This window comes from Periplaneta americana, chromosome 6 (genome assembly GCF_040183065.1).
Source record: "Periplaneta americana isolate PAMFEO1 chromosome 6, P.americana_PAMFEO1_priV1, whole genome shotgun sequence".
Taxonomy (NCBI): Eukaryota; Metazoa; Arthropoda; class Insecta; order Blattodea; family Blattidae; genus Periplaneta; species Periplaneta americana.
The window spans coordinates 15,497,036-15,512,710 of NC_091122.1; the positions used below are offsets into that span (position 1 = coordinate 15,497,036).

Consider the following 15,675-nt stretch of genomic DNA (forward strand, 5'->3'; position numbering starts at 1 on the left):
ATACATTACATAAATAGGAGCTCCCTATTTACTCTTTAGTTTACTTATGGGTTTGTGTAACGTGTAAATACTGAGTTACTGGCATGTATCAATGTTACGAGCAAGAGCGACTTGCATTTCGTGTATAGCGCAGTCTGACTGGTAGATAAACAATATTCATCGTTAAACCACAGTCACGAAGCTCAATACGTAGGGAATATGTATCCATAGGTAGTTGCTAACCACTAGGATCGCTACTATCGCCTCATCACAGACAATGCGAAATAGTAGCGGCACAGTCTATTGTTCCTAGTACCCTCAACAACTCAAGCTTCGTGACTGTATATACTAGACTGTGGTTAAAAATGAGATTATCAGTTCAGTGTAGCAGTAGATTTCTCGCTTATGAACCTAACGGTCAACTACAGTAGTACTGAATTAATAACTACATGTCCAAGACAGTCAGCTGTTTTCCAGGGCTAAATAGGCCTATCGCAGAATTGCCCGTATCTAAACTATCTAATCTGATAGAAACTTACGCCAATATTAATTTTAAAGTCGCATTTTAGTGGTTTAGCTGTCGAAGGATAAATTTATGGCCATTTTGCGTTCAATTTGACATTTATGGTGATGCCATCTTTCGTGGAATTGGTGTCACTACGGACGGCGATGTTACTTCGCTAGCATTTTATAAGGTTACCGGTATTTAAGGATGCTGTATCAACTGAGAGGTTATCCAGCAGCGATGGAATTGGTCACACCAAGATGGTATTTGGAGAAATGAGGCCCAGAATTCTCCCTGGCATTACTTGACATTTCGCCTTTACAGTTGGAGAAAACCTCTGAAAAACCCAATCAGACAACCTGCCCAAGCGGAACTCGAACACACGCTTCTGAGTCCAGCTGGGGTGGCTCACAAAACATGTTAACATAACGTTTCTAACTCGACTATTAGGACGCATAGCAATGGAAAAATAAATTGTAAATAAGCCTACATTTAGAGTAGAACTGTCGTTAAAAGTTAATGAAGTTATTTTTGGCACAAAAGAAGCTTCTGCTGTTTAGTCCGGCGAATTCAATGTCGATGTGGTCTGATTTCCTCACTCTGATACCACAGATAAAAAAATTGCAGTTCATATAGTTTAAGGCCGTGATATTGCCAACACGCCACATATCGTGTGGACATGGACGACGGAGGTAATCCGCGACACCGTGACCTGAGTTTCTGAAATATAAAAGTGGCGTGGGAAAAACAAAAGGCTATGTAAAAACGCACAGCTTCTCTTTGGTATGATGAACAACATGACTGCCACGATGATAAGCATATCATACGTTTTGTGTGTTTTACAGTAATTCAGTTTTTAGTTTATTTTCTTGAACTATTGTATTACCACAGTCTAGTATATACAGTCGCGAAGCTCAATACGTAGTAAATATGCAAACATTAGATAGTTGCTCACCACTAGGATCGCTAATATCGCCTCATTACAGGCAATGCAAAATAGTACCGTCACAGTCTATTGTTTCTAGCACCCTCAAAACTCAAGCTTCGTGACTGTATATAGTAGACTGTGGAATTACTCAAAGACATATACATAAATGAAATCATTTAAAATTATTTCTTCTTCCTTTCTTTCTTTTCTACTCTGCTTAAACTCCCCTTTTGTCCGACTTACACATAAAAATCACTGCAGGTAGGAGAGGGATAGTACGCCAGACATCTCATAAATGCAGGACTCCATGGCCATGGGGTCATTTTGACGCGGGGCTATAGTTGAGATATCACAGGACAATTATTAAAAGACAACGCACGTCCCAGTCCCATGGACGGAACACAAATTTCCTCCGGGAATCGAACCTTGGACCGCTTGCTTGGGAAGCTCACGCTCTATTCACATAGCCATACCGGCAGACTATATTTTGTTTGAATAATTTCGAGGGAAAAATTGTTCCGGGGCCAGGTATCGAACCCGGGACCTTTGGTTTAACGTATCAACGCTCTACCAACTGAGCTACCCGGGAACTCTACCAGACACCGATCCAATTTTTCCCGGGTAGCTCAGTTGGTAGAGCGTTGATACGTTAAACCAAGGGTCCAGGGTTCGATACATGGCCCCGGAACAATTTTTCCCTCGAAATTATTCAAATCAACTTTACAGGAAGTTATACCTGAAAGCTAGATTTGCATAATACACGTCACTGTTCGTTAACAGACAACCACAGTTTAAGTCACACAGAGTTAGTGTGCACTCAACGTTGGTTGTTTGACGGTTGTCAGCCCACTTTGAGGTCTGTGGATATAGAGGGAAAAATTGGATCGGTGTCTGGTAGAGTTCCCGGGTAGCTCAGTTGGTAGAGCGTTGGTACGTTAAACCAAAGGTCCCGGGTTCGATACCTGGCCCCGGAACAATTTTTCCCTCGAAATTATTCAAATCAACTTTACAGGGAGTTATACCTGAAAGCTAGATTTGTATATTTTGTTTGATAAATAATAGGCATATTTGTCGGAGAAAATATGAATATCAGACTTTTGTCTCTAATAAGGAAATCTTTCAAAGCTCTACGTAATTTACGTCTGCTTAAAGACACTAAAAATAACACAGAATTTTATTAGGTGAAAATATAAAAATTATGTATGTCAGTTTTATGTTGAGTCCATAAAAATTCTCCAGCGATCTAATGGCTTGTTTGTTTGATGACAGACAAGCCAGGCGGGCTATGGTTGGTTACTTCATAGCGGGTAATGTTGCCGGATCATCGAGGTTTCCTGAATTCGGGGCACAGACAACGGAGGACTTCGCACAAAAGCGAGATAAGGCTCTTAGAAGAAACAGGGAATTACTGAAGGTGAGTCACATTATGCAAGTTTGAGTCATGGCTCACCAGAGGAACTGCATTTCTCTCATAAAAGCACCTTTTTTTGGCGCTTCTGTACTTCGCCCTGAGATATATTTTCAGTCCGGTGCGGTGATCGCCAACAATGTGGCTCTAATTGCTGGATCCACAGTTCAAGGGCACCAGTGATTAAAATTTCTCTTTTATTAGGCTGTTTTAAGTTTATTGATATTTTTGGTAATTTTGTAATTGCACTGATATTAGACTAGAGTCGACGGCAATTCGGAAGGCGGTAGTCTGCTAGCGTTTGCGTCGAGAGACACGGATAGAGAGAGCAAGGCAGCATACAACATTGCCACATCGTACTTCACGAGCACGTGCAATACAAATAGCGCAGGAGAGAATTTAAATTATCAAAAGACAATAATGACCTTAGCCGTTGATTACTGTAAGCATGACACCAAACAAACCCTCTTTCCTTCACTAACAATATTCTTTGCACGGTTCTCAATCCCACACCACATGCTTCTGCAGTCGTTTCTTGTGCGTTGGCAACGTTGGAGATGGCCGGCAGCGTTCTGTTCGTAAACATTTTTGAAATAATTATACACCTTAAACACTATTTTCCGCGCCTGTCTATGCAATACTTGTCTTTTCACAATCTCTTCTTCCATTTATTTATCTCTCACACACACATACGCACGCATACACACACACACACACACACACACAGTAAATTTATTCAATGTATTGAAACACTCACACGTGAACAAACGAACTCGGGAAGTACTTGTTGTAGACTGATTCCGATTGGTTCTACTATACAAGCTTGTGACGTCACATTCCAGAAATGCTACGACGCATGTAGCAGCTGACCGCCTTCCGAAATGCCGTCTAGTCTAATGTTCTTGAATATTTTCACCTTATTAAGCTATTTATTAATTTATTGGTTTTGTTAATTCTTATAATATCAGTACAACATAAATTTTCCTAAATTTTTTCCCCTTATTAAGAAAGTTTTTTTTTTTTGGGGGGGGGGTTATTGCTTTTGCTAAGTTGTATAAATTATAATGAAATAATCATAAATTTTCCTGAAAATTTTCCTCTTTTTAAGCAAAATGTTAAGCTTCATGATCTAGCTGTTTCATAAGCTAGCCACAAATCACTAAAGATGTTTTTTGCTAATTATCCATTATAGAGTGTTGTGTACTATACGGAAATGTTTGATTAATTGAGTGATTGGTTGATTTCACACGGCCTGGATCCGGGCTGAATCTTTGCACTTAGGTCGTTTAGGTCCATTGTACACCCTATATGCGATGGATGGCCCGAGTGGCATTCGTGAATCCGACGTTGATAGGAGAGCCATCATTCTTGGACCCTGCAGGTTACCGTCGAGCCCGAAACCAGAGCCCAGAGCCCCCAACCCTTTGAACCCAGATCAGCATTGGAAACCAGTACTACCCCCAGACATCATCCCAGCTTATTTCTACTATTACAGATGATAGATGAAATCAGGGAAAGGTGGAGAGTTTTGGTGGAACGAAAGAGGGAAACGGGAATACCCCGAGAAAGAAACCCTGCAAGGTCTGCTTTGTGCACCACAAATTTTACCCAGACCTGAATGGGAATCGAACTCGAGCAGCCTGGATACAGAACTGTTGTCGAAAAATCAACACTATAGGTAATTCCGCTGAAGTAAAAACTATTCTACGCGAATAATATTCCTCTCCTGAAATTCATGACTGATTCTGTATGCTGCACAAGCAATGAATCGTTATCTTCCAGATGCGAATCGTATAGGTACACTGTCCCTGATCTTTACAGGAAATACAGTTAATGAAACTGAAAACATTTTCCGCCGTCAGCATGAGATGAATTCAACATCTCACGCGAGCAGTACGAAGTCCATAGTCTCCCACTCGACTTTATCTCCAGCTGTGAAATGCATTCATACTGTAGAGTGTAGACAGAGACTTTGTTTACTGACGCAGAAGATATTATTATTATAGTAGACCTACATAATAAGCGAAGAGTGCACATTTCATGTAACTGGACACGCCAGGTGTAACATAGGGCAAATCTTTGCATAAACACTTCAGAAAGATATTAAGATATGAGGATTGTGACCTGGGCTACCCCTATTGAAAGTTGAAACACAATGCGAAACCCTTATTAAGTTTGTCAACTCGTCTTCCTAGCATATGAAATACTTTTCTGAAATTCTCCTCCCTCATCCCTTAGCCATGGCTACACTGTGTGCAAGTGAGGGAGTAACTATTTTCTTCTCTTTCTAAAGTTTTGTAACCCGATTGCAATAGGGGCCAGTCTGTGTTCTGTTGCAGTTTCTTTACTGAGTTTCTAGATGAAGCTTGTGTGTTTAGTTTGCAAAAGAAAAAAAAAATTCTGTGGTCTGTGAAAAAGTGAAAACTCCATTATATCATAGGCCTGTGAGAATTTGAGAAGTAAATTCGTTTACACGTCTAGATTTAAATTAAGCGATCGTGGAGAAGTGCTTGACAGAAAAAAAAAATGCGCATTTCTTGATGCAGGAAACATTGTTACTAAACGTAGAGCGTCACTTAATTCGGAGCATGTGAATGCACTCACATGTTTAAAATCATGGATGAAGCAGTTTAATTAGGCGAGTCTTCATACTTTTTTTATTTGTGTTTATCTAAAAAATCCCCGGAGAATTGACACAATAAATTATAAGCCTACATAATAAATAAATGTTAGTAAATAACTAAAATAGCATTGTTTTGTAATACAACGATACAGTATAGTCTATATACTACATTTTATACTTATGCTTACCATCAAACACAAATTAAATTTAGCAATAATTGTGTATTACAGTATATTAAAACTTTTTAAAAATCGATCAAAGCTCGAATGTTAATCGATTAAATATCTTGATCGATCGACAGCACTACATAATATACATCTGTCATTTTCCATATTACCCCTAAAACCGTCCAGTTTCCAGACTCCTAACAAATTCTAGCATTTCTATCGCATATCATAGCTACTTATATGGGATAAACTGAATTTCTAACTTAGAATAAATATATCGCGATGAAATCTTCACCACAGTATTCCTTTAGAAACTGTAGAATTTTTGGTACCATATTTAAAAAATGAAGAAAATGACCAAAATTGGCCAAAACTCAGCAGCACTCCCGTCAAGAACATAATTATAGTACTGTATAAGATTATTACCGGTATTTGCCTGTTTATGAGTGAAGCACGGCGACAGTGGTTGATGTATAGTCTTATAAACAATTGATAGTGCGACTCTTGGCGGTGAAAGTTTTTATTGCATTACTTATTTATGCTAATTTTTTTTTTCATGGCACTTCTTCTAGCTACTTAGGGACGACATTCAACGAAACAGAATTAATGTTATTACCTCAACTAGTGGTTCGCTCGTCCTTTGATCATGAGCATTGCCTCCTTTCTGGGACTGAAAATATTTGTGCGCCATCAATTATTTCTAAGACTGTACTTACAGTACAGTAAGATACGATCGAAGGCAGCATTACTCGGCATTAGAGGAAGAGTCCGCCACGTTGTAACGTTGGAATTGTTGAAGTAATCCTGAGGCATCAGATTTTGAGACCTGCCAGCGTCACTGTGTAAAAACAATGAGCACGTTGCGGCATTCCTCTGACTTGAGACAGACGGGCAACGTCCAAAGTACGCTCTCGGATAAAGTGTTACGTGATGACAATGCACATCAGTTCTGTCTCGAAAGGGATCTCACATGTTCATTTTGGCGCTACAAAATAGCTACAGAGTGTCCAAAAAAAAGGGTCACAGGTTTTGATAGTTGACATTATTCACCAAAGCAAGTAGCAATTACTTACAATAAACACAGGTCCAAGAAATAACATCTACGAAGCTATAATTTCTTCACTGTTATTGCTACAGCAAGTGTCTTACGTAGTGTTCACAGTCATTTGCACACAGTGTTCAGACCTTTGTCGCAGAGGAGGGCGCGTTCGTTGAAGAATTCCTGACAGATTCTGAAGAAATCAAAATCTTTTAGCTGAACCTAAATGTTAAACAACCACTGGACTAAAGACAGCCAGAGTTACGGGCTAAGGTTATAAACTCCACATTGATAATAAATCCAGACCTAGCAAGATTTAATTTGAAAAAATTTATGAATAAAATTAAGAAAACTGTTTAATATTAATCTTCCTTTTTCTCCCGTTCCTTATCATCAATATATGGTGTGGGATAATTCAGTAGTTGTAGTAGTAGTAGTAGGAATAATAATAATAATAATAATAATAATAATAATAATATTATCATTATTATTATTATAGATTTATTAATGTGTCCTACAGAATAATATCTGTAATATTTACAATTAATATTTGAGGGGAAAAATTCGCTCCGGCGCCGGGGATCGAACCCGGGTCCTTGATTCTACGTACCAAGCGCTCTGACCACTGAGCTACGCCGAATTCAATCCCCAGCACCGGACCGAACTCCCCCCCCTCCTTGAATGATTCCGTTTGTGGCATATATGTTGACGTATATGTCCAATGTCAACTGCCATTATATTAGGAGCGCACTCAGCTGAGTGACTTGTTTGGCCGGGATCCCGCAGTTAAGTGCACAGTAATCTGTACAGACATATGCACTGCAGTTATGAGAATATTATAGATTTATTAATGTGCTGGGGATTGAATTCGGCGCAGCTCAGTGGTCAGAGCGCTTGGTACGTAGAACCAAGGACCCGGGTTCGATGTCCGGGGCCGGAGCGAATTTTTCTCCTCAAATAATAATAATAATAATAATAATAATAATAATAATAATAATAATAATAATAATGTCATAAAAATTGGATTCATTTGAAATTAATACCACAGTGAAGTACTTTAGAATTAGACTGTGTTAAAATGACTTTTTCTGTCTTTATACTCCCAGCATTTATGCAACATTATTAATTTTTATTACATTAAAAAATCAATCCTTAAGGACTAAACAGTCAATTCACATTAGTTCGATGGTGTTCGGGTAAAGACGGTAAAGTCATTTTTTGTGCAAATTGACTTTTGTTCCTCCCGTAAATACACAAGTTAAATTCTTGTTTTATTTTTGTAGAACATTATTTGTAATAAGGGTCAGAGGTTTAATTTTCATTTATCCCGCAACTCATTTTTATGACTTAACTTCCTTTACAGAAAAACATCGAGTTATTCTACATTCTGAGGCTACATTGATTGCCCACAGGAGCTGGAGATCGAGGTGGCCAAGCTGCGTTCACGAACCTGTTATTGTCCCACCGAACTGCAACTCCACAAACTACGCAGCAGATACCAGGCTGCTACCAAGTAAGAATATATTTTAAAATTATGCATGAGATTTAATATCTGTATAGGTATATAAGTCTATGGTTTTACTCCTGGTAGGAGATTTGTTTTTCCATTTTCATTGCTATCAAATCATTACATATTTTAATTGTTGAATGGATCAACGCCTCAACTCTCATTATAAAGGGACTTTAGAGCCTAGACAATACGGATAATGATGGATTTATTATTTCACTGACCCAACTTATTTTTGAGTAGCTACATATATGGACTTACATTTATTAATTGAAGACCTCCCAGTAGTAAGGGTGTAACCAACAAATCTATTATACATGTTCAGAAGAAAGGAAAATAATTTCAGAGACTTATTTCTTTAGCCCTATATTTACAAGCAGAGCCATTTGACTAATCAAGTTTATTCAGCTATTGGATGCAATAATTTATTGTTAATGTAAACTTCATCTTACGATGTTGGATGACGTAAATACGTCCGTTGATGTGACATATTAATGAATATTTAAATACTTATATAGTCACAATCATGCCATGGTATGAAAGAAAAGCTCAGTTGGTAGAGCGCCTGACCGGAGTACAGGAAGTCGCAGGTTCGAATCCCGCTGGAGGTCGTGAAATTTTTCTTTCATACCATGGCATGATTGTGACTACATAAGTATTTAAATATTCATTAATATGTCACATCAACGGACGTATATACGTCATCCAACATCGTAAGATGAAGTTTACATTTACAATGTTTCTTTCCAACCATAAGCAGTGCTGACTAGATCAGACGCTATGGACAGTACTCTATAACAGAGTCGCCAGTATGAGAGGAGAATTTCAAGCCTTTGGCGTGAAACGAACTCGATAGCTCAGTTGGTAGAGCGCCTGACCGGAGTACAGGAAGTCGCAGGTTCGAATCCCGCTCGAGGTTGTGAAATTTTTCTTTCATACCATGGCATGGTTGTGACTATGTAAGTATTTAAATATTCACAAATTTATTGTTATTAATTAATGCTTCAGAATTACTTTTTCACGTATTTCAACAATTTGATGGTACATCCTTTTTCTTGGAAGGTCTTCAATTCTATTTTAATAGAAGTTACAGTTGGAAGGAAGAGTATGCTAACTTTCATTTTATGTGAATGGACTCTTAGTGTCGTGCATACACTGCTTGATTTGAATTGAATTTATGGGGGGGGGCACTATGCCCAGCACTGAGACCTGTTACGGTCTACTGCGCTAACCCTCAAGCTAGGCGCATTCCCAAACCCACACCGGCTGACTACACTAAGGTCGCTGCGTACCCAGGTGTCGAGAAGGCAACCCCCTCTCATCCCTAGGCCAGCCCCCTCCGTGCGTCGCCAGCCGGCGATCGGAGAATGCTATGGAGTGGTGACGAAATGGAGAAATGGTGACGGAATGATGTAAATGCCTAATATGGGGAAAAACGGGAGAACCCGAGAAAAATCGCAACTTCGACGTTGTTCGCCATAAGTGTCACTATGGATTTTTAATGAAAAATCCCAGACTTGAATGGGACTCGGACCCGGGCCGCCTGCGTGACAGGTCAGAGGGGTTGCATATACCGCTTAGTACAGTGAAACCTGTTCAAATCGGAACCTGAATAATCCGGAATCCTGTCTATTTCGGAACAATTTATTGGTCCCGGCGAAATTTGTATGTATTATGTGTAATTTTTCCTGAATAAAACGGAAACTGTCCAACGCGGAAACGGAAACTGTCTGCTACTGTTCAAAACGGAAACAATATTTTGGACACACACTATATTTTGAAACAGCGTGTAATTTCAAGGAATATACGAAATATGTAGGTCACTAAGATAAAAACAGTTTTCTTTGCAAAATTCTAGAGGATACGAAGTGTGTTGGCCTGTCGGTCATAAATTTTATTACCCTGTTGACTAGGCAGACGAGTCCCTTCAAAGATTTTCAATGCTTCACACCCGTATACTGTCGTAGCTAAACAGAGCGCAAGTGTAGTGATTTCCAGGTAAAAAAAAAAAGTTGCATAAAGTGTGGCATTAACATTAAGTGATGAATAAAAGTTATCGAGATAAAGGAAAATTAGAAACAAAGTCTGTGTGAAATAATACTGAAGTACAGTTGTGGAAAACTCAGGTGTGACACTTTAAAAAATAAAGATCATAATGAGTGAGTGGCGTGGGCCAATATTGGTGGCACAAAAGGAACCAGAAAGCAACTGTTTATGTGAAAATAAATGAACTGTTGTGGGAGTGGGTTCTTCATGACCTTTCAAAGAACAAGCCAATTTCTGGATCTATTCTGCAAAGCAAGCTATTGAACTGGGAAAGAAATTAAATAAACCAGAATTCAAGGCTTCTAATAGATGGCTCCTAGTCCAATTAATTAATAATGTGCAGTGATATGCTGTACAGTATTAGAGTATAGTGTTAGATATTAAATAGAATGAGATTAGTAAACTTTAGTCATGTTTAATGACTAATGAGCGAGTTACATAATATTTATACAGAAAATGAGATTTTAATCAAGATGATTCACCAACGTAATATGCGACAGAAAGCTGATTTAATGTGATGAGTGTTAAATGGAATATTTTGTACTTCTTGCTGTTTGCGGCATGCCATTTTGTTTTTCATGTATATGAATGACAAAAATTCTATTTTAATGTTACACCTGAATAATACGGAAACCTGTCCACAACGGAAAAAAAATTAGGACCATGTCACTTCCGTCTTGAACAGGTTTCACTGTATTTCTCTTTCCACAGACAGTAGGACGCTGCCGTGAGTGAGGGAATGCAGTCGCGCGGCTCCAGTCCGCCGCTGGACTACTCGTTCCGCAACCTGACGTCCGTGCAGGCGCTGGGCGACGCCAAGCCGCGCCGCGGACTCAAGCGCTACCGCAGGTCTTCGTCCGGCTTGTATGACTGCCACGCACTGCGCCTCAACAACAACCAGCTGCCGTCCATCCAGGGGCTGCACGCCGCTTCGTACCAGGTATCAACATGCAGGGTGAACCAGAAGTCTACAAGGACATTTCTAATGGTTATAGGACACACTACCACCACCACCACCACCACCACCACTACTACTACTGCTACTACTATTACTACTACCACAACCGCTACTACTACCACCTCCACTACTACCACCACCACTATTACTATCACCTCAACTACTACTACTACTACTATTATTATTACTACTACTACTACTACCAACTCCACTACTATTACTGCTGCTACTACTACTGTTGCTATTACTACTACTACTACCTCCACTACTACTATTACTGCTACTACTACTACTACCACCTCCACTACTACTACTATTACTGCTGCTACTACTACTACCAACGTCGACCTGGTTGGCAAGTTGGTATAGCGCTGGCCTTCTATGCCCAAGGTTGCGGGTTCGATACCGGGCCAGGTCGATGGCATTTAAGTGTGCTTAAATGCAACAGGCACATGTCAATAGATTTACTGGCATGTAAAAGAACTCCTGCGGGACAAAATTCCGGCACATCCGGCGACGCTGATATAACCTCTGCAATCGCGAGAGTCGTTAAATAAAACATACCTACTACCACCTCCACTACTACTACTACTACTACTACTGCCAACTCCAATACTACTATTACTGCTGCTACTACTACTGTTGCTATTACTATTACTACTATTACTGTTGCTACTACTACCACCTCCACTACTACTACTATTACTACTACCACCTCTACTAGTACTACTACTATTACTGCTGCTACTACTACCACCTCCACTACTACTACTACTACTACTACTACTACTGTTGCTATTACTACTGCTACTACTACTACTGCTGCTATTACTACTACTGTTGCTATTACTACTACTACTACTACTGTTGCTATTACTACTACTACCACCTCCACTACTACTACTATTACTACTACCACCTCCACTACTATTACTGCTGCTACTACTACTACCACCTCCACTACTACTATTACTACTACCACCTCCACTACTACTACTACTGTTGCTACTACTGCTGCTATTACCACTACTACTACTGCTGCTATTACTACTACTGCTACTACTACTGCTGCTATTACTACTACTATCACCTCCACTACTATTACTACTACTGCTGCTATCACCACTACCACCATTACTACTACTATTACTGCTGCTACTACTACTACCACCGTCGACCTGGTTGGCAAGTTGGTATAGCGCTGGCCTTCTATGCCCAAGGTTGCGGGTTCGATCCCGGGCCAGGTCGATGGCATTTAAGTGTGCTTAAATGCGACAGGCTCATGTCAATAGATTTACTGGCATGTAAAAGAACTCCTGCGGAACAAAATTCCGGCACATCCGGCGACGCTGATATAACCTCTGCAGTTGCGAGCGTCGTTAAATAAAGCATAACTACTACCACCTCCACTACTACTCCTATTACTACTACCAACTCCACTACTACTATTACTGCTGCTACTACTACTGTTGCTATTACTACTACTACTACCATCTCCACTACTACTATAACTGCTGCTACTACTACCACCTCCACTACTACTATTACTGCTACTACTACTACTACTACTACCACCTCCACTACTATTATTACTACTACCACTACTACTACTACCACCACCTCCACTACTACTACTACTACTACTACTACTGCTACCATTACTACTACCACCTCCACTACTACTATTACTGCTGCTACTACTACTACCACCTCCACTACTACTATTACTGCTACTACTACTACTACTACTACCACCTCCACTACTATTATTACTACTACCACTACTACTACAACTACTACCACCACCTCCACTACTACTACTACTACTACTACTACTGCTACCATTACTACTACCGCCTCCACTACTACTATTACTGCTGCTACTACTACCACCACCTCCACTACTACTACTACTACTACTACTACTGCTACCATTACTACTACCACCTCCACTACTACTATTACTGCTGCTACTACTACTACCACCTCCACTACTACTATTACTGCTACTACTACTACTACTACTACCACCTCCACTACTATTATTACTACTACCACTACTACTACTACTACCACCACCTCCACTACTACTACTACTACTACCATTACTACTACCGCCTCCACTACTACTATTACTGCTGCTACTACTACCACCACATCCACTACTACTACTATTACTGCTGCTACTACTACTATCACCTCCACTACTACTACTACTACTGTTGCTACTACTCCTGCTATTACTACTACTATTACTGCTGCTATTACTACTACTACTATCACCTCCACTACTATTACTTCTACTGCTACTACTACTACTACTACTACTGCTATTACTACTACTATCACCACCACCATTACTACTACTACCACCACCACTACTACTACTAATACTGCTGCTACTACTACTACTGTTGAAATGTATTGATACTACGTAAATAAGCAATAAATGTACTCGTTAAGTCGCTTTTGTCTTTCCTTCTTGCCATTTGCAACGCTTGTAATGCGTAACATTCGAACAGCTGTATCTCCACAACCATTGAAAATTGGACACATGTGTACATTAACTTTTTTTACCACTCCCTAAAATATTTACTATTCCTCCAGAATAACTCTGTTTATACAAACATGGGATCTCAAACACTCCGTATAACGGAAACGAATGCCGACTTCTGCAGGTCCTGGAGAGGCCCGAGCAACTGACGTGGCTGGACCTGTCCTTCAACAAGCTGTCGTCCTTGTCAGCAGAGCTGGCAGAGTTCCCCAGCCTCAAGATCGTGTACCTGCACGGCAACCTGCTGGCCGAGCTGGGCAAGGCGATCCGCACGCTGAGGGAGCTGCCCCAACTCTACAGCCTCACGCTGCACGGCAACCCCCTGGAGCAGCACAAGAAGTACCGCGCTCGCATCCTGACTGCACTGCCCCAGTTGCGATCCCTGGACTTCACAAACATAACCGTGGCCGACAAGATACACCTCACAGATAAGCCCAAGAAGAAGTCTCTGTCGTCCAAAATATAAGCTTGATGTGTGACGTGCATAGTAAACATTGTTTACGGACTGTGTGCAGACAATCGTGTACTTTTTGTAGACTTTAATCGTGGTTTACTAAAAAATAATGCCGTATGTTAATATGTTACTTATAGATGGAAATCGGAATGATTGATATTCTGAATTTGAATCGTTTATAGCAGTTGTCTCCATTTTTTGATCCCGTAAATGTTACAGCCTTTCAGGTTTCAAACTTAAAGGTAGGTAAACTTCCTGTTGGCATAAACGCTGGAAAACCTTGTCATTAATTGCTACCATTGGCAATATATTTAGCCGTTTAGATAAACGTAATTATATTGACGTAGAACTGGGATGTGTCAGTCATATTTATATCCATGTAGCCTACAGATAAGATCAGTTCGTAAATGGTATAGGCCTATCAAAAAGTTACGATCTGAACAAATCGGAAGTAGAGGGAATAAAAGAGATGCTGCCAAGTTTTTTAGATTTATGTATCATATTTATGTACAGAAAGACTTAATAATTAATAATATAATGTAAACTAAATACTTATATTATAAGAAATTGCTATTTAATACTTTTCTTACGTTGCATATAAATACTGTATAGTAAACAACAATGACCCAGTATTAAAAATTATACCGTTACAATTTGACAAGACGCGATCTGTTGCACTTCTGTTTGTTCCGGCTGTACGTTGCAGTTAGCAGAAGAAAATCCGTTACCTTAGAGAGCGTATGATAGGAATTTTTGATAAAAGACAGTAAATAAAAAACAAATTCCAACAGTGTTGGAATAAAGCATTTCAAAGAATCCCAAATGCGTGTTGAGGAGAGCAAGCATATCAGCCATCGGACTAAAGGAAGACAGTGAGGCAACAATACTCTGACGTGTTGTGATTACGCGAACTAAAGTCGTTGAGTAAATTCTTCATCGAAATAATTTAATGCGTTTTTCGTGTAAGTTACATTATTACAAATGCACTGGGTGAGTGTTATAAATAAATAAATAAATAATTTAATTCGTTTTGATTATACAGATGACGTATAAAATTAGTACACCCTTAGGAGCAAAAGCTCGTGCTCGGGTGCAGTTCAGTTATAATACTTATTTAATACAAATAAAATACCAAGACATAGGCCTATTACAGTACATACCGGTACAAAATGAATTAGAAACAACACAAGGATAACAATCAAGGTACAATATAATATGAAGACATTATTACAAAAACAACCCTTGTCAAAATTGCTATTTTTCAGGAGAACAATAAAAATAAATAGAACAACACATGTCAGCTGTTTCTGTACAACTAGTGTTTATCCTTGTGGCTATTGCACCTGACATGTCATTTTTGGAGTCTATAAACAATTGAAATAGTAGCAAATGTGTCCTTAACTCAATTTCATTAAAAATGACTAGGGCTGTTTTTGTAATAACGACTTCATATATAAAATACAATACAAAAATAAAAAATATATAATATAAAAATCCACCTGTCCTC

General features: G+C 39.3%; 1 protein-coding gene across 4 annotated transcripts in view; it reads left to right on the forward strand.

Annotated features, from left to right (window-relative positions):
- Nucleotides 1-15,193, forward strand: part of LOC138701034 (leucine-rich repeat-containing protein 51-like) — a 59,860-nt gene extending 44,667 nt beyond the window's left edge. For 2 of the 4 annotated variants that reach the window (XM_069827552.1, XM_069827553.1), the window contains exons 2-5: nucleotides 2,682-2,826; nucleotides 8,062-8,162; nucleotides 10,914-11,142; nucleotides 13,839-15,193. In XM_069827552.1, coding sequence (XP_069683653.1) covers nucleotides 10,942-11,142; nucleotides 13,839-14,180 — 543 coding nt within the window. In that variant the 5' untranslated portion in view covers nucleotides 2,682-2,826; nucleotides 8,062-8,162; nucleotides 10,914-10,941 and the 3' untranslated portion in view covers nucleotides 14,181-15,193. Of the gene's footprint in view, nucleotides 1-2,681; nucleotides 2,827-7,505; nucleotides 7,547-8,061; nucleotides 8,163-10,913; nucleotides 11,143-13,838 lie in introns of those variants that run through there. The other 2 variants (XM_069827554.1, XM_069827555.1) reach the window with 2 other exon arrangements.
- The last annotated feature ends 482 nt before the right edge of the window (nucleotides 15,194-15,675 follow it).